Source organism: Phaethon lepturus, unplaced genomic scaffold, assembly GCF_000687285.1.
Source record: "Phaethon lepturus isolate BGI_N335 unplaced genomic scaffold, ASM68728v1 scaffold14322, whole genome shotgun sequence".
Taxonomy (NCBI): domain Eukaryota; kingdom Metazoa; phylum Chordata; class Aves; order Phaethontiformes; family Phaethontidae; genus Phaethon; species Phaethon lepturus.
Window position 1 is genome coordinate 3,298 of NW_010525665.1, and position 27,330 is coordinate 30,627.

At 36.8% G+C, this 27,330-nt stretch overlaps 1 protein-coding gene across 1 annotated transcript in view; it reads right to left on the reverse strand.

Annotated features, from left to right (window-relative positions):
• Positions 1 to 365: 365 nt before the first annotated feature.
• Positions 366 to 27,330, reverse strand: part of LOC104617500 (mitogen-activated protein kinase kinase kinase 15) — a gene marked incomplete at its 3' end in the record, with an annotated part of 47,089 nt that continues 20,124 nt past the window's right edge. The window contains exons 7-19 of the mRNA XM_010282835.1: positions 21,343 to 21,513; positions 19,769 to 19,881; positions 18,570 to 18,729; positions 17,797 to 17,947; positions 17,282 to 17,389; positions 15,924 to 15,973; positions 12,817 to 12,912; positions 11,099 to 11,186; positions 6,832 to 6,965; positions 6,079 to 6,206; positions 4,194 to 4,324; positions 3,833 to 3,938; positions 366 to 523 (exon numbers count right to left, since the gene is read on the reverse strand). Of these exons, the coding sequence (XP_010281137.1) occupies positions 366 to 523; positions 3,833 to 3,938; positions 4,194 to 4,324; positions 6,079 to 6,206; positions 6,832 to 6,965; positions 11,099 to 11,186; positions 12,817 to 12,912; positions 15,924 to 15,973; positions 17,282 to 17,389; positions 17,797 to 17,947; positions 18,570 to 18,729; positions 19,769 to 19,881; positions 21,343 to 21,513 (1,594 nt within the window). The remainder of the gene's footprint in view (positions 524 to 3,832; positions 3,939 to 4,193; positions 4,325 to 6,078; positions 6,207 to 6,831; positions 6,966 to 11,098; positions 11,187 to 12,816; positions 12,913 to 15,923; positions 15,974 to 17,281; positions 17,390 to 17,796; positions 17,948 to 18,569; positions 18,730 to 19,768; positions 19,882 to 21,342; positions 21,514 to 27,330) is intronic.

Below are 27,330 nucleotides of genomic sequence, written 5' to 3' on the forward strand. Positions count from 1 at the left end.
GAGTCAAAATAACTTGGTTGTCATTATTGAAAAGACTGGTTGCCAAGAAGGAAATCATAAACCAAGAACAGGAGATGATAGAAGTAAGAGGATGGAGAATATTAGTTTTCATAAGACTTCACTCATTTTTCAGGTTGCTGCTCTGAGTCATGACCTATTTCCAGCACAAAAATAAATTACCCCCTAGAGCAATACAGCTTAGAACAAGGAAGGATCCTTCAGTGAGAGTTAAGAACACCGGTCAGACTGTGGCTTTGCTGCAAAACACCATATTTAACAAAAGGTTATTACCAATTAAATGAATATTAAAAATTAAGTTTGTATTTGAAAATTCATAAACTCTATAGCAAAAAAGCTGTATTTACTTTAAACATTGCTGCTTGAGGCTCCCCTAGTTCATGAAATGGAGGTTTGCCTGTTGCCATTTCAATAATGGTACAACCTAGTGACCAGATATCAGCTGGTGCACCGTATCCTCGTGGTCCTTTATCGATGATTTCTGGAGCCATGTACTGCAAGGTTCCTAGTCAGGATAAAAAGAACAGTCAAGTGTTACAGTCTTTATTCTAATTGAAGAAAATTAACACATCACTAAGCAAGCCAAAAATTGTCACATGCAACCTGTATAGCCAAAATATTTGATTTCTCATATCAGCACTGAAAACTAGACAGATACTATCTTCCCCCCCGCTTTCTAATAAAAGGCTTCAAACTGCTGAAAGTATATTCACCACATAATCCAAATGCTTCCTCAGAATGTAAAATTATGTCAAACAATTTTTGCAGACACTAAATTGTGATGAAAACCTGCAAAGTGACAGATAGTCTTTATGAGAATAACTTTTCATATGTTTACCCCTATAACGAGAACACCAGTGACAGGGAATTTCAAAAAGTTAGTTTGAAAAGAAGCTATTTTTGTAAATATAAGATAATAAAGATACGAATGTTTTTAAAAAACAATCTCCAGTTTTACACAAAAACAATCAAGGTTGTAATCAAGGTAAATCAATTACACAATAACTAAAAATATAAGGGAACCCATCAAAAACTGCAATTCCAGGAAGTATTTTGGATGTGCTTAGGATTTCTGATATCCAAGGTCAGCAAAAAAGAAAAAAATAATCTATTCAAACTTTTAAAATTATACATGTTGCCAAATTAAGATCCTGCCTAAGCCTACAGTCGGCCCTTAACAGATGAATCTGAATGCCTCTAGAGTTTGCCTGTAGACAATCTGACTGTAATACTAGTTATAATACTGATAAACAAAAGGAACTATAAAAATGAAATAAAAGATGGTCCATTTGGAATGACTGATATTCAACCATATACTAGCACAGTTAGCAAGAGGTCTTTACAGGAAGACAGTCCACACCAACAACAGAAATCTACAGATGTTCCAAGTGTTTCAAACGCTACGGTACTTTCTCCGCATGAATTCCTACCAGCTCTGTTATGACATCTTTAAATTAAATTATTTTTCTTCTTAAGAATGCAATAAAATTACACTGTGGTGAGTCTGTGAACTATTAAGTAAAGGACATCTGGTGAAGATACAATGGATTGGATATTACTATGTTCATTAAATGTGACTGCTGTAGAACAAAAGTTCAAGCCACAGCTTTGCCCTCAGGCTCCATGTCCAAATGGAGGGATATAATGTTTAAACCACTAGAAGTCTGATTCTTCAATCATGTGATTGTATTACTTAATGCCTAAAATTTGCAGAGTTTATGTACTAAGTTGAGGAACAAAACAAATTATAAGGGCTTTTAAAACCCTCTGGGCTATAGCTACCTGCTTATGATTTTAAATCCAAAACTATAACTTAAGTAAAATATTTATTCTCATGGTAAATTATACCTCTGAGGCACAAGCAGGGCAGACAACGTGCAAGAGAACAAAGAAGGGCGCAAGGAAAGATTTAACTCCTTTTATTACAGTACAGTGATTTTTTTTCAGATACTATTTCTCTGTATATCATTTCTAATAACAACCATTTGCTAAAGATGCTACACACTAAAAGGTATGTAAAACACAGGCAAAGACAGAGTGATTTTCCTCTAGTAACTGTTCCAGACATAATAGCAATCAGCTATAATAGTGACTTTCTGGGCCAAAATTCAATTTTGGACTATCACTTTTAATAGCCACAAAAGGATCTTCTTCCCTGACTTCATCTGTTACCTTTCTGAACCTGTTTATATACTTAAAAGTTTCCAAAAGATCCTGCAGAAATGAGAAGCGCAGTATAGCTATACACCACACCACGTGGCAGTGCATCTCTTTCCCATGGAGTATAACTGCAATGAACCAGTTTAAAAAATGGCAAGGATAAACATTGCAGGCAAAACCTGAAAATATTCTTTTCCAGATACCACAAGACACCTGTACATATTTCAGAATTATTCATCCAGTTGCATAAGCAAGATGATTAATGAAAAAATTATTTATTGACTAATTTGTTTGGAAAACGGTGAAACTCCTTAAAGGAATTCTTCAGACACCAGCATTTAACTAGCTCTGTTCAGACATACTGTCATTTATGTATCTACCTGTGGTAGCATCTATAAAACGAAGAGAATGCTTCTTGTAGCTCTTCATTTAAACAAAACATTCAAATGCTGCATTTATGATTCCAAACTGGACAAATAAGGGGTTTTTTTTTTCCTTCTCTTTAAAGAACTCCTAACTTAACTTAATTTGATTCTAACTAAAATCTTTAAAGCTTTGCAGGAAGTAGGTTTGTTTCAAATGACTGCACCTGAGGAGATGTTGATCTCATGAGATATTGATGCAGACACCATATGTCGTGTTCAGAACATGATGTAATATTTGGGCCAGTTTCCAATTTACAAGCTTTGCTAATATGAGTAAAAAAAGCTTAGAAAGGTAAGTTATTTCAGAACCTTCATAATTTTATTTTCATGGCTTCCTTTGTGAGAAAGCTGGAGGAACTGCAGACTCACCACCAGACAGGTAATGGGAGGCTTTGATTGTAACTTAAATGGAGCTTGTTCTCTTCTGTCTTACACACACATGACTGATGACTGTGTCTGTGTACCACTTACTGAAACTGCAGGCCAGGATGAGGCTTGTGATTTGTGATTATCAGCCTATGCATATGGCCATATAACAAGGGAAAACATCATGTTACCTATTTCTCCACTGGTAAAGGAATGGAGTAATTATGTGACCGTATCTTCATTTTTCCATCTGGAGTTTCAGCTGTTACTCAGCAAGTTTTGTTTTCCCTGAATATTGCAAGGTTTTACTACCTTGTTGTATAAGAAAGTTTTTCTGTAACGTATCAGCCTAGTATTTTCATGTAAACTGTTCTTTTTAGTGCTGATAACACCAAGTTAGCCAGTTGGTTGGGTTTTATAATTAATGCCTCAAAACTGAAAGAATTTATAAGTTTGTGTTTGGTTTTCTGCACTTTTAGACATACTTAAGAAAGTGTGCATGCATGAGTTACTGATAGCAAGATTATTAAATTTAAAAGTTGCTGTATTCAAATATTTGCAGGTGTAATAGCAACAAATCAATTGCTACTTAATGAGAAACACTTAGAAGAGAAACTACTACCCCATCACATTTAAGAAGTTTAAAAAAAAGGAAGAAAAGTACTTTTTTAAAAAAAAGTAAGAAAAGGGGGCGGGGGGGGGAGATAGCAAGCCTGTGTTTTTGGTGACCACACTCCTATTCACTCTTCCCTGAAAATAGAGACCTTATCATGTTTCCATCACAAATCCAAAGAGCCTCTTGGCTCTAACTCTATCTAAAGCTATCACAAAAACCTTTACAAACTCTGCTAAATTAGTCTTACCTGTAAATGTTTCAGTGCATGGATTGATTCCTGCCAGCCGTTTGGAAGTACCGAAATCAGATATCTTTACCACACCACTATAGGTGTTCACCAAAACATTATCGCCCTGTGGTTTGGATGAGAAAGAGAGAGAGGGAGCAAGGAGGGGAGACAGATGAGTACAGATCCAAATCTCAATCTCAATACTCCTTCAAGTTTGTGGTTATCTCTGTAATATACCTTTCTACAAAGGAATTTTCCAGGAGCACCAGGGAGAAGAGGTTTTATTCTTTCCTTTTGGTTTAAGCTTCCATGAAATTCTATTAAAAATTCTACTTCAGGTTAGAGTAAAACTAACTGAATTAAATAAGATAAAATTTACCTTTATATCTCTGTGTACAATCTGGTTCTCATGGAGATACTTAAGGCCTTCCAGAATCTGCTTGGTGTAAAATTTAATTGTAGGTTCTTTCATTGGGCCCCACTTAGATCTTAGGAGAGCTGAGAGGCTGCCTAACAAGTTAAGAAGAAAGTGCATCAAGATAGCAAAATACCCAAATTAACATGAAACATTTAAGTCTGGATTACAACTTTGCTCTATATCCTAATACAAGAGAAATGCAGGACCTATAATTAAGCAAAATGCTTTCTAGATCCCTCAAAGCAAATTATTTGCTGCTGTTTTTGACTGGCTATTTCTTTCTTGCAAGCTCAGCTTCCACTTCCATGACAGGAATAAATGTTATGACAGGGCTGGATGCACCTCCTCACCTCAGTCTAACAACTGTTGAGACTAGGGCTAGCAACCATTTAGCCCTTAATGAAATAAAGACCAGGTAACACTGTATGTTATTATACACTATACATCATGAACCATATGCAACGGCAAAGAAAAGCTGATTTATTTGAGGCGGGGAGGTGAAAAAAGGAAAGAGTCCTTTGCTTGCAAATATAGGATTAACTTCTGCAAATATTCAGAGACAGAGGAAAGAAAGCTCCTGAAAGAAATCAAGTAATGGATGTTCAGAGCAGGAGATAGGTCATCCACACTTCCCCTGCTTCTAACAAATCTAATCTTTTTTTTAAATGACACAAATATTTTAAGCATGAAGAAAAATAAAGACAGTTTTGCTCTTTCTGCTCATAATAAACGAAGTGCAGTGGGTCTACTTAATGCCAGACAAATTCAGTGAAAGGGATTTTCAGTCCACACCAAAAACTTTCTAAAGTCAAGTTTCCTCAAAGAATCTTGCATCATCTGAACAGTTGGTTCCTTTTTAAGACTGTCTGCAGAGTTTAAAATACCTGAATTGGTTCAATAATATTGACATTGGCAACTAAACACAGCATACTCTACTGTGCATATAGGAACAGGAAAAAAAAAGGTATGTAAACAACATCAGTTGATGCTTTTAACAAGTGCAGGAAAACAAGTGGAAGTGTTGGTGTAAACTCATCACATCTGCATGCATCATACATGTCAGAATGTCTCAGTTTTCAGGTGAGAAGGTCATGGGAATTCAAAAAATAATGAACTTCCCTATGCCCCAGATGTGTTTAATTACACTTTGAATGTTTGTGTCTGGACCTTCCCTAGAAAACCTGAACTTTTTTTCCTGGTTTTCTTATTTCTGTTTTTATTTTGCAAATTATATTTATACAAGGATTTAACACTCATTCTGACATATACTTGACACTGAAGAGCAAATAGCAAAAGGGAGACAGAAATATAACCTACAAAGAGTAAAAAGGGACTTCACATCTTAAAATGTAGAGAAGGCTAGAGAAGCAAAACTGAAAATTATGAGCGAGGGAAGCATATAACTTTTATCTCTAACCTACCTAGGAAATAGCAGTGCTTTGTATATAGCACTTACAAAATACTACTTAATTGCTCAGTTACAAAATAATACTTAACTGCTCAACAGAAGCTTATCATCAAAGCTCCAGTTATCATTCAGATGCTCAGGCTAAATGGACTATACAGATCTAACTCCACTATTTTATAGCACATAAATATTTGACACCAAATACTTTAAATTATTTTTCTCTAGATTTATAATTATTACAGAAAGAGGAGAAGGTACTGGGTCCTGTACATTTCAAATCTGTTCTTTATATGAGTAGAATGCCACCTGTAGTTAATGTCTGAACGGAAAAGCCACACACAGTGCACAAACATACTAAGTGCACATCTATTTGTTTTCACTAAGTTTAGACTCCAAACTGCTTCTGATTTCAGAGACTAAGCTCAGAATGATACAAACCTCCTGGCACCTGCTCCATAAAAATCTTAATGTATCCATCTTCTGAAACAGATCCAAGATACTGGACAATGTTCCGATGCTTTAAATATTTATGCAGTGCTATTTCTTCATGAAGAGGTTGAGAATACCTATTAAAAACAAACAAACAAAAAAAAAATCAAGGAGTATCTCACGATGCAGGAGGATGTTCTAGGCTACACTTAAATGCAAGTTTGCAAACAGAATGGATTTTGGTGACACTGGTCCAATTCTCAGCAAACATCTTGTCCATGACCTTCAAATGCAGTGTGACTGGCTGCCTATTCAGAAAAAGTAGAGAGGTAGATCTCAGAGGAACCCTGAAGGAGAAACATGCCCTCAAAGAATTTATACATGCCTTTCCTCTGTATCATTATATAGTACTGTCTTTGCCTTCGAAACTCCTTTTATGTTTTTTTGCCTCCCCAAAAATAATACAAATGAGATACAACTGCAACTTAAAACCAAAATATGTCTGATTCTAGAATTAATGATATACATATAGATTATCAAACTATATTATTTATTATATATATCATGTATGTTTCAAAAAAAAGAAGTCATTCTCAAAAGGGTACTGTTGAATACTAGCGGGAAATAACAATTGAATTTTAGTATACTGGGATTTTATAAACTAACCACATAGGAATACGTGCTAAGAGAAGCAAAGTTTTCAGCAAACAACTGCAGTTTCATTAGCAATGTATATATATATAACAATAAGCTAGGTCTTACCTGCTGTCTTTCTCGGGTATTTCTTTGATGGCTATTCGGACCTGATTGCTAAGGTCTCTTCCAGCATAAACTATTCCATAAGTACCTTTCCCTAGAACTACCCTGTCACCATTCTCATCATAATCATATTCATACTGCAAGCAGAAAAGATAAACAAAGCAGCACAGAAATTGTTATCATTAACATTTGACATTACAGAGAGCTTTAACAACAGTTATGTACTATACTGAGTTAGTACAGGACAGAGTAGTTACTGCAGTACAGCTGTAGCACAGTAAGTTACCAACCGGCCCAGTGCATTATACAACTTGTAAAATTTCTGTTACTTGCTTCACTAAACAATCTTCCCCAACCAACTTCCAAATGCATTCACCCAAACAAGGAACACAGCATTAAACCAAATTTAATTAAACACTGCTGTCAAAATAACACATTCAGGTGTTATCTCTAAAAATTACTGACAGAGCCTTCAGAACATGTAAATGTATGGAACATAAACTGTAATTTTGAAACCAATGGTTTAATAAATAGATAAAAGTGTCATTCTCATTACAGCGGGTGGACACCGTTTTAAGACCCTAAGCTCTCATTTGAGCTTAGCCACAACAAAATTAATTTCTGACATATTCCCCTCATTATGAGCTTTTCCAAAAGGCAAAAAAAAAATGCTTATTTTAGAATCATAGAATCAGAGAATAGTTTGGGTTGGAAGGGACCTGTAAAGGCCATCTATTCCAACCTCCCTGCAGTGAGCAGGGACATCTTTAACTACATCAGGTTGCTCAGAGTCCCATCCAGCCTGACCTTGAAGGTTTCCAGGGATGGGGCATCTACCACCTCTCCGGGCAACCTGTGCCAGTCTTTCACCACCCTCATCGTGAACAATTTCCTTAAATTTAGTCTGAATCTACCCTCTTTTAGTTTACAACCATTACCCCTTGTCCTATCGCTACAGGCCCTGCTAAAAAGTCTGTCCCCATCTTTCTTATAAGCCCCCTTTAAGTATTGGGAGGCTGCCATAAGGTCTCCCCGGAGCCTTCTCTTCTCCAGGCAGAACAACCCCAACTCTCTCAGCCTGTCCTCACAGGAGAGGTGTTCCATCCCTCTGACCATTTTGGTGGCCCTCCTGTGGACCTGCTCTAACAGGTCCACATCTTTCCTGTGCTGAGGGCTCCAGAGCTGGATGCAGGACTAGTGCTACTGCACATTGCTGGCTCATGTCCAGCTTTTCATCCACCAAAGCTGGTGGATTTTCATCTTCTCAGAGAATGATTAAATATATGAAGTGGTGGTTTCCACTGCTGCTGAAACATGCTGGGTCATACAGCCAGCTGAATAAGTCACTGCTGGTTCACAGACTTCAGTAAAGCTACACTAATCTAGTTGAAGATGTCCCTGCTCGTTACAGGGCGGTTGGAGTAGATGACCTTTAAAAGTCCCTTCCAACCCAAACTATACTCTGATTCTATGAATTTACGCCACTTCACGGTCTTGTCCCATATGGTGATCTTATCACAGAGCTGTCCTGATATAAAGGTCAGTGAAAAAGCCCTTTGATGAGTGATGCTAAATGAAATACATCCCAGACACTAAATAAAACCAAATTTCTTACAGAAGAAGAATTCTTACAGAATTTACATCAGGGAACTGATAAAAGGTATTGAAAAAGTACTTTTGCAAAGAGTTAAGACAGGAATTGGACAGTTTCATAGCCTCAGATATTGTCAGCAGTACACAGACCTCCCCTAGTATCTTCCCAAATTCAAGAGGATGTCCCATATGGGAAAACTGCAGGGTATTCTCTGTGGCTTCACAGGAATTCTCTATTAAAAAAAAAACCCAAACCTTTTTACAATGGCCATAACTATTAACATTTTTGCCAATGACCACTTTTTCTGCTTTATCCAGTAAGACTCTCTCATACAGAATGCAGCCTTGAGATCTATTTCGTTGAAGTATCTTCCCCGTTTGTACTGCAGCTCTGGTTTTGCAATGTTCATCTGTCACTGACATGCCCCCCCCTTCACCTCAGCGAAGATGGCAAGTTTCATGCTGCTGTACGGAAGGTGCTAAAGAAAAAACGTCTGTCGTTTATCCTAACAGCATATTCTGCTCAGTGGAACTAAACTTGAGTTAGCACAGCTTTAGTACAGTTCCACTTTCCGTGTTACAGCACTTCACGGTTCATAACATAATCTTGTTATATGATAGGCATAATTGACCCAAAACGCCATATGTAAAACTTGTCAGGTTCTTTGGTAGGAGCATATCCAGCTTTCACACCTATCATGTGACATAAAGCTGTGCAGAAAAAAGACAGCAGTCACATTGCAGAATTTAAGATTGACAGCAACCCTATCTGCAACAGACTGGTTCTAAGCCAGCTCTATAATTACTGTGGAGAAACTTGTGTTCCCTGCGTCCCACAACACATGAAAATCGTTGAGATTTATAATTCAATGCCAGTTAATAGACAGTTTAATTGACTTGTATATACTTGATCCCACTTTACATTTGCCTTCTCTCCTTCTATCAGCTATAAAGATTGAATAAATCACTGCTAGTTGCCAAAAGTCTGCAAATGTGATCCACTGGATGTGCAATTCAAGCATTAGGTATGAGTAAACAAGTGTTCATAGCTGACCTTCTGTATGAACGTGGTAGGGCAGAGTCTGATCTCTAGGATATCTTATTTGAGGTACAGCAGGTACTCTTAAAGTGATAGGAACTTCTTCAATATCAATATCCGGAAGAGAATACCCTACGGTAGAAAGGACTGCCACACTCACTCTCCTTCCAAATCCTTGTTAGCTGTAGAACCAAACTGTAGTTGTTTTCAAATAAACCACAATCCAAAACATACAACACCTTGGGACAACGTTCTCATAAGAATTCTGACTGAAATCAGACTTTCTTCCCCCAAACTGTGCTCAAGGTTATTTCTTCCTCTTCCCCAAATATAAACAGTTGTTTTATTAACAGTAAGAACTTCTGCTTTCTCTGTGCTTGTCAAGTCCACACAAAGCTGCATTTTCCATGTTGTCTCTTCTTAAATGCAAGATCTCAGGCTGCAGAAAGATATTAAGTGTCTGCTATGCTATTACCTAAGTATGTAAGTAGGCAATGTAAAATCTGCAGCTATAGATAATACTGTGCCATGGCAAAGCTCTGATCCTATGCCAAGACCACAGATGTATGTATTAAGCTGGGCTTAAGAGATGTGCTTATCTTGTCCTTTTCACTTAAGGAGAGAATTCTGTGGCAACTATGCACAAACTTCAGTGCAAAAACTCATATTCCCAACCATACACAATTACATTCAACGGTACAGTAGAGGGTCTTCTACTTTCTTAACCCTCTTCTGAAACCACAGGCACTACAAAAGGTTCATTTAAGAGCAGCTCTGAATCATAAACCTAAGAGAATTGCTGGAATGAGACACGGTAAGAAAGATACCCAGCTCAAACAGACCACAGCATGTTTTTTTCACTCATTAATTGGATTGACTGAATTTGCCTGAAGACAAATAAAAGTTACAACCTTATGATGGCTTTTCAGATTTCAAGCCAAATAAACAGAAGTACAGGATATGCATTTAGTGCTGCAAATCCGGACATTTGCTACAAGGCAGTGTGTCTTACGAAGACATGGATTCATCTACCCTAACCTAAGACCACATAAAATGTCAATAACCCTTTCCAAGTTTGGGTTTGTTTTTTTTTTCCCCCTGTACTGATTATAAAGAAAGTCTACAGCTACTAGGTCCTAACATGGATGTTTCAGTAATAAGTAAAAAGCACAATAGATAATTTGATCCTAAATATCTGCAAATCTCTGTGACAGAAAAAGCTTGTCAAATGAAATTACCTGGAATAGTAATAGCATCAGGTACCAGCTAGAAAAACTGAAGTCCCTTTGCTAAATGGCTTTTCCTAGTATTTATTTAATATCTTATCTTTTTCATCCACTTAAACCAGCTGATATCAGATGATTCTCACCTATAGATTGTTTGCAACATAAATACAAGATCAGTAACACCCTTCATTAGGGATTTATACAGTTTACAGTAGTAACAGTCTCACTTGATTAAAATTGTGGGTTTTTTCAAATTAATGCAACTCGTGTACAAATAGTTTTGTAGTCGAAATTTCATATACAATTAAGGAGTTTAAATGCTATTTATTATCTTTCTAGCATACTGATATGAAAGTGCAGGGAAGATGGAGAACAAGTTTCAGAGTTCTTGAATCTTTTATCTGTGACATACCTCCAATGTGTCTCCATCTATTTCTCCTTCTAATTCCAAAGTACTGCCAACTGCATCAGACAAAATTTCTTTCACCAACCCACAGAATCTAAAAAAGCAATAAATAGCACAGGATCAAGGAAAAATATCCTTTTGGAAGGAGATTAAACAGATTCTTTGTAAGGTGGGCTTTGCTTTCAAGCTAATAAACTCACCAGTATGTTCATAGGTTTCTTTCATTACTTACGTTCTCCATATTTATCCTATTTTAAATGAGGAAGAACATCAAACTCACAGCCTAATTATTTCCTAATTATTTCTAAAATTATTTTATTTGCTGTAGCAGAACCCAATACTTGCTTATTATTGTAACTGCGTAGTAAAATCTTGGTAGATCCAACTCAAATATTTTTGCTGTACACTGATAGAAAGTGCTTAGCATGGTCTTCTCTTTACAAATGTAATTAGAGAAAAAGTTGAGATATTAAAAAATGAAGTATTGATTTTCAATGGTTCCATTCAGCAGTGCTAAATTTGTGACATCATATTGGGTGGTTCTCCTTCTGTGTAGTGATGAGAGTTCTTAAATTTAACCTTCAGTTTAATTTAAACGTTTCTATGGACTTTGATTGCAAGTGTGATTACTCAGTATTTCTGAAAATCAGATTTTGCGGTTTCTAGTCAGGCATCCAGAAAGCCAAGAACATAAAAGTAATATCATGTTTTATGTTAAAAAAAAAAGTTTTAACTCATTTCACCTAGTTCTCTGGGATAGACATCCTTAAGTACAAGACCATCTTTTCCTGCAGTTTCCTGCCTGAGCAACTCACTTTTTTACAAATCCCATAACAAATGGTTACAATTATTAAAAATTATTATAAAACATTCACATCTCTTTCACTGTCTAATAGACACATATCTCTAGAACAGGCTCCTGTTGTGCACTGAATAAGGCATAAAAATGTGATTATGTTTTGTAACACACAAATTGTGATGCCAAATTAAGGCTGAGCAGGTAACATTAATTTCAGTGTTTCCTATCTTTCATGAACTGCACTTTGCAGAGCTAATAATTTTCTTTAACCTGAATTTATTCCATATAACACACAAATAATAATTATTGCAAGAAAAATAAATATACCACTGACCCCCAAATACTAAGTGTATTAACACATCACTCCTACTTCATTCAGAAGGTTTATATACCAAGTATCAGTCCCCAGAAAGAATTTGGTCTGCAAAGATTTAGGCCTAAAATTCTGTTAGCATGCTGATTGTTTAGCAACAACAGATCATCGGGAAATATTTGAATACAGGCGCAAACCGTAACAGGTAGCTGTGACAATGCAAGCTAGAAATTTCTATTACATCTAGTTGCTCTTACTTAAATCAAACTGATCAGGTACATAAGGGAATCTGAACCAACATAGTACCTTATATGACATGGCCAAGACACAGAAAAAGATGATAATAGTTATAAATTAGAATAAGCTGCTTAAGCCTCTCAGACCTAATGACTTGTAGGTAAACAGATCAGAATCAGCCAACAAGTGTAACGGGATGTTGCTCCCATCACCTTAAACATCAATGAGTTTAGCTCATTGCTTCTTCATCAAGAAAAAATGGAAGTGAAAAAATAACTAATTTCTCAAGCAAAAATGTCAGCTTTCAATCTTTAGGAAATCAATTCTATTTAGGACATAGATCTCACATGCAATACCCACATAAACGGAACTCACCTACTACATTGGTTTTCTGTAGAAAAGTAGATTTGAAAGTCGTCAGAGTTGTCATGGACATAAAGAAAACAACATCGTTCATCAAACTTGGAAATGCTATAAAATTCACATTAAGAAAATATTATTTTGGATGTAACTATTAGAAGAAATAGAGCAAGGAGGAGTTAATTTTTCTGAATTACAAACACTTTGCAAACATGTTTTTCATGGTTAATTACCTCAGAGAAGCAGTATGCAATTATATTTATTTTCCTTACAATTAGAAGCTTTGAGTTTATTTATATATTCTATAATCCCATCTCCAATTTGATAAATGATTAAGCTACTGCTTACTTTGGTGAAATACTTGTTTATCTGAAGTGGTTTGAGGCTGGTTTGTTGTTCATTTCCCCTTCCATTTTTACACAGTTCTGTCCAACTTCTTGGTATTTGATGGCACCTCTATAGAAAGTTAATTTCTTTGACATTAATCTAGCAAACCTTTCTTTTAAGCTTGACAACTACTTCTGGTTTTTATAATTCCATTACTCCTACAGTAAAACTGAACTGGGAGATACCTACAGTGTAGCAGATCCTTCACAGTATATACTTTTCATGGCTTTAATACTGATAAACAAGTTTCGGGATAATCAATATTTACTAGAAACTGCAGCAATAATTCTGACAAAATGATTATTTATTGCATATTGTGTCTTGCCAGTGTCATATGTATCGCATCTAAATGCACTGAAGTGGAAAGTGAAGAGACCATAAAACATAGTATCAATAAGAAAGTAAATCTATGAATTAATCTCTTATTCCAAACACTTACATTTCAGTATTATTCTACATAAATGTCACGCTGTTATGCTTGTTAAAGTATGCTCATAATTTTTGCACATTAAATTAATAAAATTGATTAGATTCTTGCCTGATCTGTTTAGTCAAACTCTCAGATTTTGCTTAGCCTCTGTTGAGCCAGTTAGTTAAAATACATGACAGTAGACTATAGTAAAGTTGCAGAATGTTGCAAGAAAAACTTGCTGTAGCATCATTAAGGGCTACATGAACAAATGTTCCAAAAATCTAGAATTTTGCCAGACAATTTTTTCAGAAATATGTGAAAATACATTATGCCATTCTGTAGCTTTGTTGCGGTACACCAATTTCTAGTCTAGCAAGGCAGATTAACACTTACCTGACAAGACTGATTCTTCCAAGGGCAAACATAAGACAAGACAGTGTCTAAGTAACAATACTGTATTATACTGTATTATAATACTGTATTATAAACAGTTTAACACATATGTTATATAAGATGAGCTGGTTAGAATAAATACAAGTTAAGGGTTTTGACAGAGTATAAGTTAACTGAGACCACTAATTTTTTTTTTAGTAAAACTATAGCAATTTCAAATGTATAGCAATTGTAAGCTGTCACATCTAACATCTAATTCCACTAAGTTTAAAAAGATTGCCTCTTTGAGCTTTGTAATCCCCAGCAGTGATTAAGAATCAAAGCAAATTAATGGTTTGCTTCCATTTAATTAAAAATTATCGTTCTCAAAGACTAATGTCTGTGCAATGCGTTGACTGAAGGTAATTATTATGTTTCAGAAACGTTATGCTGAGTTATGCTCAGTCAGCTCCACAGGCTTCAGTAATGACTTCACATCCACTCACATTGCATTGGAGCAGTAGAATAAAATATCACATCAAATTAATTTAAACCAAAACCTGCTTCTTTGAGAAGAAAATACTGAAGTTATGGTAGAAACTATGTTGAAATCCACATCCGTAGGATTTCGTAGGAATCACCACTCAGCTTATTCAGAGAAAAACTTTTTCACTGAGCTTATTTGCTTACACAAATTACACAAGTTCAGAGAAGATAAACTTGGGACCTAAACCTTAGGTGCTTATGGGTCAAAACCACAGCCCAGAAGCCCTCTACTTTGAGAACTATAGAACTCATTAGGTATTTGAATTTATGCTTGTACTTGAATCAGAAGCTTTTTCAAGCGCTTAAGCTTATGCAGTCACACAAGCGACCCCAGCCATTTACATCCCTAGAAAGGCCAGATCCACCAACCTAGTGACTCACAAACACAGACAGAAGGCAAAAGCCCGCCTTGTGTTCCCTGTGCTTATGGCTTCTCTGGTTCTTAGCTACAGCCTCATAACACAGACAGAGAGTAAGAATGCCATAGACACACTACCAGGCGTACAGTTAGGTTTCATTTTGTTTTCTGTCCTGGTGCTCTGCCTCTCCCCTTTCTGGCAGTGAAGTATCCCAACTTATATATCTTAAGCTAGCTTCTAAATGTAGTCATGTATTTTGCAGTTGTTAACACCAAATGTGATTCTTTTCTATCCTTTCCATTCTCTGAAAAATCCTGTTCTTTCTATACAATATTCAGATCTAATGTTTGGACCCATTTACTTGTGACTAGTGTTTCCACTGATCTAGGCATCACAAAATTGAACTACTTTAACTATTTAAAGGCTAGTCCTTGAGAATAGCTGTCTCCTTCCAGCTATTCCTTCAGAATTCCTCCAGAATTCCTCCAGAATTCAAGAATTCTTTCCTTAGCACAAGCTATGTTCATGCCTCATTTAACACTTCTCTAATAATCCAAGGTTTAGCTAGTAGGTTTTTAGATAGAGCCATATCAGAAGTGTTTCTAAATTCCAAACAGAAAACAGATACCATGGTTTCCTTTTGTTAAAGAAAAACAGACAAACTGCTCTTTCACTTATGGAAGGAAGCAAGAATAGCTAAGGGCTCTTCCTTCCTTCTGCCCTCCATGTTTTTGCATGCAGAGATGGCAATAAATTCACTGAAAAAATCAGAAAAATATACAAAAAGCAGGTACAAATTTGAAAACAGGGAAGTCCACCAGAAAATACACACACCCATACCCCCGCCTTAGATGATTGTTCCTATGAGAAGTGTACAGCTCTGCCCATGCATGGAAAGCCAAACTCCTCTGTGTTGACATTTCAAGGCAGGTTGGACGGAACAATATAGGCAATTTCATAATAGGCGATGCAAAGCAGAGATTTAAGGCTGAATCCAGGGAAATGAAAACTTGAACAAAACCCCAACTGTTTTCTAACATACCAACCTTATTCCCCTAATGGAAGAAGCTGTAAAATTCCATTCGTGAATCTGCTTCTGTAAAGAAAAAAGAACTACAATCAACCACAGTTTAACCTTGACTTACTATTGAAAGCAAAGTCAGAGCATGGTAAGCAAAATAAAGTTTTTCCAACATGTCTGTTGTCCGTCCTTTCTTTCTTGCCCCCCACATTTCAAGTAAGATTGATGTATAGGTAAAGGCAGGCTGTACATTGCTGTTTTACTCACTTGAGGAAAAATCAACATAAATAGCACAGGGTGGAAGTAAAGGTCACATTTCCTCAGGTAAAATTAAATTTGAAGAATATATCTTGAAGTACAACTTACCAAGCATTATGTTTTGACTCAATACATCAACATTTCATATTAAACACAAAGCAGACTATACCTTACTCTTATCTGGGCTCAAAGGGAAAGGAAACTTCATAGGTCTTCCTAAAAGATATTGAGCCAACAGCTTTTACCCAGGGAGGACACTGGAGGCAAAACAGAGGAAGGACAGCCTGTGCCTAGGACCGTAGCCCTCCATAAATCTCTAGCTGATAGCTGGATCTTATTTAGCATGACCAGATATGCAGCAACAATTTGTTCCGTAAAGCAAAGTTCTGTCAGACACATTCAGTGAAGTAGAACATGCAGATAATTATGTGGTCTTCTCTTGCTGTAACATGCTACTTTTCCACACTTTGCCTCTTTATATTTTTAGTCTATTCTCCACCTACATAATTCTGATATTAAGAAGGGGTAGTGAATTAGATTCTAGATTTCAAGTCTTTCAATGTGAAACTGAAATGATTTCTCACTTTCAAGAGATTACATTGTCCATAACTGTGCCTAGTCCTTTCCCAATCTCCTGTGTCTTATCCAATAATCCAAGCCATCAAATATTTAATCTCTTGACACTTATTTGTCACAGGCTGCTATTTTTTCTAGTTTCTAATCTTATAATTGTAAAGCTTTAAAATGTCTAAAACATTAAACACAATACTGGGCTTTATCTTTACTTTTGATCTAGCTTTGAGCTGCATCTTAATAAAAATCACACAGTTCTAATGAGAAATATTATGAGCAGACCAAATAATCCAAGTGCTTCTAAAACACATGGTCAAGGTAAGCGAAATCTGAACTAGAGGTCAAAACCACTTGAGTTCTAATTGTAGTCCCTCCTTTTACTTTCTCTGGAAAAAGTCAACATTCATATCTGCACGAAAGATATATTGAGGCTTGTGCTTCAAATGTAGCAAACTTTAAATTATTGTACAGTGCTCCAAAACCTACATGTAAAAAAGTGACTTTAAGCACAGTAAGTCAGAATACATGAAACACATCTGTTGGTAGTTTTACCATTTCAGTGGGAGAGACATGCCACAAAGAAAGAGAGCTCTCGTCTGCTTCATTGTTGATTGAAACATATGCAGGCTGGTAGACTTTAGTTGGTTCTATCACCAAAACCTGAAGAGAGACAACGTTTTTCCTTAAAAAACCTGCAGCTGATACACAACAGTATCTTCAGATGCTCTGACACAGACAATGGGTAATCTCAAAGTAAGGCCTAAAATTTTCCAGCGGGAGAGAGAAGGGCAAGACAAGGCAGGAAGAGGCTGTGTTCCTATGTACAACAAAACAGTATCATCATGATTTGTTGTAGAAGACTTAAAAGTATTTCTTAGAATGCTTTCAGGGTGGTGGGTTACATGTTTTTTATAGAGTAAAGATTAGCAGAATACAGGGTTTTGGTTCATGCAATGAAATAACAGGCAGTTAAGTACATAAGTATTGTGTTTAAAGTCTTCCAATTATTGTTATATCCTATCCAGAAACATAAGAAATACAAAACTTGTTTGGACAGAACATCTTACTGGAAATCTCAGGCCATTAGTTGTTTCTTTCGTTGCCTCAAAAATTATATCTAGCCAGAAAGTCAATCTTTCTTGTCTAGGAGAATGTTCTATGGTGAGTTTCTTGAAACGTTGAATTAACATCAGATTCTGAACTAATGATTTCAAGTACCTAGAATGTATCAAATTAGTGAGTTAACAGAGAGAAAACAAAATTTGACCAGATTCTAAACCCGCTTAATTAACTTATACACCCAAAAAATTAACTGCAAAATTAAATGTACTTTAAAAGCTACAATAATGGAAATGATTGTGTTGATTTTTACAGATTTCTGGAAAGAATAGCAAGTTTAGTCTAAACCTTAAGTCATATGCTCACATGGATGTTCACAAACAGTATCTTCTTGCAAAAGGGTACAGTTACGTGAGTAGTTACATGCTGATTAGATAGGATATTATGAGGTAGAAGATGGCGGGGAGGGGAAGCAGCAGCTAGCTAAACTCTGAAAAGAATGGTTTCACAATCTTTTCACAACTGTTTCACAGGGTATCGTCACTAATTTCCAAATTCTTTCTTATTAAAGATGTGCTTCAATGGGATATAAACCCAACAATGACGGGTAACCTTCTTACCTTCCCCCTTCCTTCCCAGAATAAAAGAACAAAATATAAAGTCAGAGTTACAAACAATCAAAGATGAAAAAAATCCAGTTAAGTTGTCAAAGTGAGTACAGGATTTTTTAAATTTGTCTATTTCCCCATAGTTGGGTGAGCTACAGCCTTCTGCCACATACCACACTGGAGGTTTCAGCTTAAAAAGTTTCTCTGCTGCTTGTACTGCTTTACCAACATCATTAGCCAGCATGCTCACACTGAAGAACTGTCCCACGTCCCAGTAATTGTTCATTTTTTCTAGGCTTCCTTTTCTTCCCAATAAACTGTTTAACCGTACACCTGTAAAATGTCAATTAAAACCACATTTTTCTATCAGTAAAACACTAATAAGTGTTTTTTACTGATAAGTCTATCAGCAAAAGACTAATAATATTTGATTAAGCATTAGTGATAAAAATAAAGTGGAACAAGTTTTCCCCTCCCAAAAAAACCATTGCCCAAAACAGAGACTAGGCCTGAAAGTAACATCCTCAATACAGTTCAGACAGTCAGAGCTCCTACCACACACAGTGTTGAAAAACCTCTTGTGCTATCTGCCTGGGCTATCTGCCTCCTGATCCTCAGTGTAAGCTGTGCACCTCCTGTGTCCTCGAGATCTGCATCTACTGCAAAAGATCAATGGCTAGAGGCTTACACAAGTCCACCCCAGAGTAAGGTCAGTGGAATGATTTAAAGCCACCTTTGCATTCTTCCCCTTTAAGGTTCAAGTATGCATTTCAGACAGAATCTGATTTCAAATATAGTTTTCAACTATTATCTTTCCAGGAAGAACTGTATATCTGTTTCTGTCATATGATTTCTTTATAGACGTATAGTGGTGGGGTTTAGTTAGCACGTCCATGGAAGATGTGAATCTAGGTAGACAAGTTACTGTCCTGGCAGATCCTTTCAGTCAATAATTCCTGTGTATCTCTCAGTTCAAGGACAACAGAAACCCCGTGGATCCTTCCCTGGTATCCCTGAGGAGAGCTGGGCCACACTCTGTCACTTCCTGTCTTTGTCCCCTGTTGGCCAGGTAATGGGACAATCGCTGTGGTGGTGTAAAGGCAGTTGACAGATGGTGCTGAAGCTGGTCCTTCCTTGTTCCTCTCCCATCTCTGGGACCTTCTGGGCCAAGTTACTAGAAAGCTTCTCCAAGGCAACAAGGAGAAAAAAAGGCCCTTCAAGATCCCTGTGTTTTAGCCAGCCATCCAGGACCCACCACTAAAAAGCCTGAAGGGCCTTTCTTGTCTCTGCAAACTCTCACTATAAGCATTTTGTTTCCTTCATAGGGAGAGAGGCAGAAAACTTGTCTGTGCCACTGTGTGTGTATATTTACCTATTTTTCTCAGTTCCATTGAGCTTTCAAACTGTTGTCCTGCAACAAGTAGCAAAACTGCAAGGTTAATTCCAGAATACAGAGTTGACTGGAGTTCAAATCCTTTACGATACCTGCAGGGAAGAGTCAAGAGCTCACATCTCACTGTACAGAAGAACAGAAATACTGAAAAGTTTTGGTAGGTATTTTAAGCTATTAATTTACTGTAAGCACTATATGGCTAATTGGTACCAATGGCACTCTTTGCAAAAAGCACTTGAAAGATAGTAGCTGTTTGTCTCACGGTGAGAAAGAAACACTTCTGCTTAGTTTTATGGCCTGCCACTTTCACAGAATCAAAGAATCATTAAGGTTGGAAAGGACCTTCAAGATCATCAAGTCCAACCGTTAACCCAACATCACCATGCCCCCTAAACCATGTCCTGAAGCGCCATGTCCACATTTTTTGAACACTTCCAGTGATGGTGACTCCACCACCTCCCTGGGCAGCCTGTGCCAATGTTTGACCAACTCTTTCAGTAAAGAATTTTTTCCTAATATCCAGTCCAAACCTCCCCTGGCACAACCTGAGGCTATCTCCTCTCGTCCTATCACTAGTTACTTGGGAGAAGAGACCAACACCCACATTGCCACAACCCCCTTTCAGGTAGTTGTAGAGAGCGATGAGGTCTCCCCTCAGCCTCCTCTTCTCCAGACTTCTCCAAACTCAGCACAGTTTTGTGAAAATAAAACAAGCTAGTTACTGCAAAACAACTTAAATGCAATAGAATCTAATTTCATTATATTGTTCATATGAGAAAGGCAATGAAAATATTAGTCTTCAGTGCAAGTTTTTAAAAAAGGCTCCAAACCCTTTGTTTTTAAAGCTTCACATTCACTAAAGGTAACTGAGACACAGCTGACAAAGGCTGAATGCTCGCCACTAGCTGGTATGGGCTGAAGAGATCGATCCGAAGCCTGTAAGTTCCCTACTATCCATCTATGCTGCACTAACTACGCTGAGGTGATTTGTGGGGGGAAGAGAGAAAGGGCAGTATTTCACGGTTACAGTACAAACCCACACTGCTAACATTATTGTAGCTGATATGATTACACAAATGTACTTATGCGTACAGTATGTCAGTGAGAACCTGTGTGCACATTCATGCCTTACTGTCTTAAGAAAATTCATACTGCAGTTTATCAATATTTTTCCTTATCACTGCATTTCCTGAGGATCCAGTGTGGAAACCATCTTTGCACAGAAGACCAACGTAAGTCCCATGATCTGAGTTGTGCTTCATTTTGGCCTTGAAGCAGATTAATTGTATATTTTATCTACAAAGACATGGGTGAATCATCATCCCCCCAATAAACTAAGTGTATCATTCTATATTCATGTAGCCTATAGAGTGAACCAAGGAAACACATATCCAAAGATCTGGTGCTTAGTAAACCAATTACTCAAACAGGACCTTGGAAAAAAGAGATACATAGAACAACTGATCTTCTAATCCTTACAGTCCTGCTTTTCATAACCAGAGGTAAAAGTCTGAAAACGTTTTAAATAGATATTTTTATTTTTTTTCTGTTACCATTCAATGGCATGATCTCGACTATTGGTATCTTTACAGTCAGAATCAAGAAACATATCCTTGTAGATCCTCCCACATAAGCAAAACATATCTGGAGCAGGGTGATCACATGTCTGCAGGACTTGAAGCATAACTTGTAGTGCCTTCTCTCTGTCACCTGCATTATTTCTTCTGAAATCAAATAAGAGATAAATGAGTTCAGATCTGAAACAGTAACTGCAATATGGTAGAATAACATTATCCACCATGTATCCCACAACCCATCCATCATTACTATATGCAAACTTGACTTTATTTACACTGATGTGTGATTGTTCGTTGATTGATAAAGACCAAATGTATTCTCTTATCATGGAATTCCTAGCTCATACAAGAACGCCTCTATGAAAAAAATCTGCCATCTAACCTTTTTCCTCTGACAGACTCTGCACATCCTGCAATGAGAAAAAACTGCTTGTTTAGTGTTCGTTCCTGAAAATACTTAACAAAACTGGCCATTTTCAGTATTTGAGCTAACAGCTCATTCAGCTATGCCCAGATTTGTAATCTTGAATCCAGAACCAATACCAGGCAATACTAACTAACTACAGAAAAAGCCAGGTCAATCCTATTTCAGCCAAAAGAATGATGGAGCTCAGTACAGGGCCTTTGAACTACAAGAATAAAAGGGCAAAACTGAACTGTATTTCTTTCTTAATTAAAATTCTTCATATTAGAGAAAAATCTGTAAAACAAACAGCTGTCATAAAGCTTCTTTTGACAAATATTTAACAATCATATCAATAAGAAATTAGTGACTAAGTAACATTTCAGTTCATTATTATTATTAAATACATCAGAATTTTTGCCTTCCTTTACCTTGTTTTTGTAAGTTTAGAATTCACTATTTACTGCAAAAAGGCACTTACAAGAAACAAAAATGTCTATTTGCAAGAGTAATGCAAACACAGCTTAAGAGTTTAATAGCCTCTTCAAGATACTTTTTAATCACCAGAGATATTTAAAATATTTACCAACCCCTTTTCAGAACTGTTTGCCATTTTTTGATCCCTACCTAGGTATCCAGGAACAGGCTTACAAGTACTATGATTACTTTATCAGCAATACCAGTAGCAGATAACTGTTTCTGGTAAATTTATTATTTGCATGCCCTGAAAGGATTAATATTTACTGTAAAGCAGCTCAGTTCCTTAGGTAACCAGCTGATGCAAGAAGACCAATAACAACACATCTGTAGCAAAATTCAGGCTTCTGTGCATGTTTGGTGATGGAGAACACATAACAAGATTAAACAGATTTCTAGCTAGTTGTGCAGGCTTCACCATACCTTTGATGACACTGTCAGAGTGTAAACTTTCACAGCGAGGACTTGAATATGTTTTAAAGCATTTTAACTTGAGATTGACTGTTCTGAAATTAATACTGGTCTTCTCTAATGAGCACACAAGGAGAAAGTAAATACCTTTTTCAGTTTTACAAAAAATGCATAGAAGTTAAAAAGTGTGGGGGTAAATCACACAGGTCAGCATGCTATAACCAAACCTATTCCAAACTAACCAGATTCTCTCAATAATAGCACCCAAGTCTCACTGTTGTTAATATGAACACAGAGGAAGTTGAGTAAACAGAGCTTAGAACAAAATTAGGCCCGAAAATGTAACTTCAACAGGTCCCAAGTCACATGCAATGTGGTCACAGAAGTCAGCACGTGTTGAAGCTTTTGCTGAAAACACAAGAAATGCACGACTAATAGCTAGCTTACAGCACTTTTGCATGGAAAAAGAAAATTAAAAAATCACTGCTTCCCAGACAATGCAAACATTGATTCAACTCTACCCGGTATGAAAACAGGTTAAATAATAATGCTAATATTAAGAGGTGTTATGTACTGATTGAAAAAGCATAACTTTAAAGAAAAAATACAATGCATCAAGCAAGATCCTGCTTAATATAGGACATTGTGCAGATTAACAGTTCTGGACGTCGAGGGATGAACCTGTACACACCAAATGCAATACTGGGAGCATTTCAAAGGACCAAGCCCTAAGTAGAGACTAGAGGACTCAAAATAAAATTAAAGGCTTCTATCTCTCATACGATAAGGAAAATACCATCATTAAAAATATAATAAAATAAACAAAATTTAGTACATGACAAGTATACAGTAATCAAACAAGAATATTATTAAACAAAAATCAATTTAGACATCTTTATATTAAACTCGTGTTTTTCACAGCAGCAGAATTTGATGCCCATTGGGCAATACAAACCTAACATACTAATTACAATAATCTATAGATTTGCAACAGTTATCACCTGCTAAAGCAATCCCCAAAAAGAGGGCTAACCAAGAAAAACAACAATAGAAAAATCACATAATTTAGGCTACAAGCAACTTCTCTAAGTCAATATGAAAATATACTGTTGGATAATACACAGAATTTGTTATGCTGGACCAAGACAGATTTTCAACTCTTATTTCATACCCCCCTCTTTGTCAGATCTGCACGTCTGACAGCTTGTAATTTCCTTCAAGGTATCTTGAAACAAGTCTGTGGTGAATCAGTACAGCAACAGAGATAAAGCCACAGCAGAGTGAACCACACAAATGGGGGTTGGAAGGGACCTCTGGAGGTCATCTAATAGAACCTCCTGCTCAGAGCTGGACCACCTCTCAATACTAGACCATGGCAGCCTTGGATTTGTCTGAAAAGCTGAACCTTTTAAGCCCCCAAGGATGGAGATGCCACAGCCTCTCAGAAAAGGGAAAAGCTGAAGTACTGTACGTTACGATGTACAGTCATGAGAAGGAAGGCAGAAAATGTTCTCTTTATGCAGCAAACTGAGGCACCAGGTAAGACTGATTCCGCAAAGCAAATCCCTTGAATATGAAGTTTTATAAGCCAGAGCAGAATCCCAATAGGCTACTGCAGAAAGAACCCTACTTTAAACAAGTCTGTATACACATACAGTGAAAATATGAGTCACTCTTCATGGTTTTCTGGGTTTAGGGGGAGCAGTTTTTAAAATCACTAATCACAATCTCAAAATTCTTTCAAAATACAGTTTTACCTTTACAAAATATATTTTAATGGTAAATGAGCTAGGAAAAAAAACCTACTATTACAATTTATTCAGAAACTATGTTAAAACAAAGCATATAGCACGAGAGAGCTGGTAATAATACTGGGTTTTTTCCCACTAGTTTCTTTGTTAGCACATTTTCATTTTCTCCCTACAAACCTTGCCTTGCTAAAAACTTGCAGAGCAACCAAACAGAAAAAATCAGGCTAAAAACTTGCAGAGCAACCAAACAGAAAAAATCAGGCTAAATTATGTGAACACAATAAGTGGAAAAGCTACTGCCAGTGAGGAAAGAGATCTTCAAGTTACCTCTAAATACTAGGGCAATTATGAAAATATCCTAGTGCTCAGTGAAACACCACCAAAATCCCACCATAAGCAAATGCTAGTAATTAAAAGGAAATGGACAGAGAGTAAAAATTAAAAACATCATGATGCTTTTTTACAAATACCCAGCACACTAGTCTTCAGTACTGTGTACAGTTTTAGGCTGTATTTGAAAAAGAAACTAAACTATTAGAATTAGGAAAAAAATCAAAGAGGAGAGAGAGCAATCAATGGTATGGAATGGTTTGCTGTACAAAGAAAGCTTCGATGAACTAAGGTTTTTCAGACAGAAATGACTACACAGATATTTTTTCCCTAAAAAAGGTTGTCCTGCAGGTCACCTTTATGGCCTCTAATCTACTCCTCTAAATTACTCTCAGTTTTCTGTTGCCAACTTAGTTTTGCCTGATAGTCTGCATCCTCCAGAAACTGCTCACTGATTCTCTTGCCAATTTGCTAATGTTGCCATGTGATTTACCTGTCTGCTTACTCTATCACGCTGCTACAATTGCAGAAGCAATCTTCTCACTTCCTGTCTACACAAGCCTCTTTTACCTGTCTCCCTGTCCTGCTACACTACCCACTCCTCCTTTACCTCTCTGAATCACTTTGTAGGGCTGATGAAAACAGTTTAGCACACAATAAAACTGAATTTTTAAGCATGGGAATATAAATGCACATACCAAACAAGCAGAACGGAGTTACAATCAAGTTATGGTGCAACTTCGGTTTTGTATCGCATGTTCTCATTTGCTGCTCTCCCCCGCATCCTGCTGCCATATTTTATCTTAACTCAGGGCTGAAGTTGGATGTTCTTGTTCATGAGAGGTTGTAAGCCAAGTTGTAAAATGAAGCAATATTGCTTCTTCCAAAAAGCAGGACACATTAAAAAACTTTCTTCTACTAAGTTATGAAAAGTTTTTTCCGTCTCTCCCTGACACATCCCCACTTCTCCACTTTCTCCTCAGGGAGACTCTCAGAGGGAGACTCTCAGAGAGAAGCTGCTGTTCCATAACTTGGCAACTTCAGTCACCAGAATTGTGGCTTGGATTTAGAAGCCCAGAGGCGCTCTACTCCGCTGTGACATGTTTGCTTGTTTCCATGGGGGAACAAATACACCACCAAGCAGTAAGTCTGAAAGATAGGAATCTAGGCTAGAAAGAACTATGCCCTGAAACAGTACGGCCATCCTTATGCTGTTTCTCTCCCCTAGCTCTCAAACATCATCCAGAAATCATGTATCACAGGCTCTCACCTGGAATAACACTGTCTTACAGCAAAAAACAAATTCCCCTTTTTTTTTTCTTTCTTTTTGATTCATGGCTTCACACTTCTTTCTTCCCCCTCAAATCCATTCTCTTCTCTGAACCCTTCTCTCCACTGCTGTCATTATAAGAAGTCCTAGTTTTAAATATCCCTAAAACAAAAATTCTTCCTGCTTCACAGGCTGGTTTTACCACCTTTGAAGAACTGGCATGGTTAAGGAGCCAGAACTACACTCAGTGAACCAAGTCTTTGTCCAACAAAGTTTACAGGAATAGCATGGGTTTCACTGGGACAAGAATTAGCTCGCTCTGTAAGTAACAGCTGATATAAACTTTTTTTTCACCTTCTTGTTCACATCTTCCTCTATATGGCTTGTTTCCATCTATCTAGCTAGGGAAGACTACATACTATAGAAAACCGTATGTCAGTGAAAAGTAATTCACTCAAGGGAATCCACCTTTGGTTTCCTTTATATTTTCTGTTGTTTCAAGGCCCCTATAAGCAAACAGATTTCTTGAAGAGCAATGCACAGGGGAATAAATCAAACCATAATGATTCTGAAAATGTTTCCATAGAATAGTACATTCAAAAAGAGTAACCTGTTTTATCTACTCCACTCCTATATGAATCTTGTTTATCTTCCGATTTTAGCCTTGAAGCAGCTATCAGTAGTTTACTGCACATACTACGATTTTAAAAAAAACCCTGATCTCACTGTCAGATTGCAGAGGAAATGTCAGTGAGACAACTTAATCAGTTAGTATAAATACAACCATTCATAAAATAACTGGTCTTCATATATGATATTGTGTTCATTTATTATCATATACAATACTTTTGCTCAGAGTAATGATATATAATTATAATAAAATATGTATTTTGAATTTTCTTGCATAAAAATAGGACACTGTTAGTTAAGTATGCCTTAATGATCCCATAGCAGATGATCTGAACTGCTACTAACTATACAGAAACCTACAACAAAAGAATTTCCAAAAATATCCTAATTATTGAGGAATATAACAACTAATTTGAATTAGAGTTATTACGCTTGCACTCTCACTTAAAATAAGAAACTAATTTGTGAGTCAAGACACATTTCACTGAGGATGCAATTTGATTGTAGAACCTTCAATATTTGAAACAGTGAGTGAGGAAAACAAGACCCTCAGCTGGGCTTTGAGACTGGAAGTATTTGCAAGTCTCCTGTTAGATATGACAATGAAAAAACCAGCTCCCCTCCTCCCCCATATACACTTCAGGTGCTTCATGCAAGCCACTCATGTAAAATGAGGAACCTCATGATGTGTT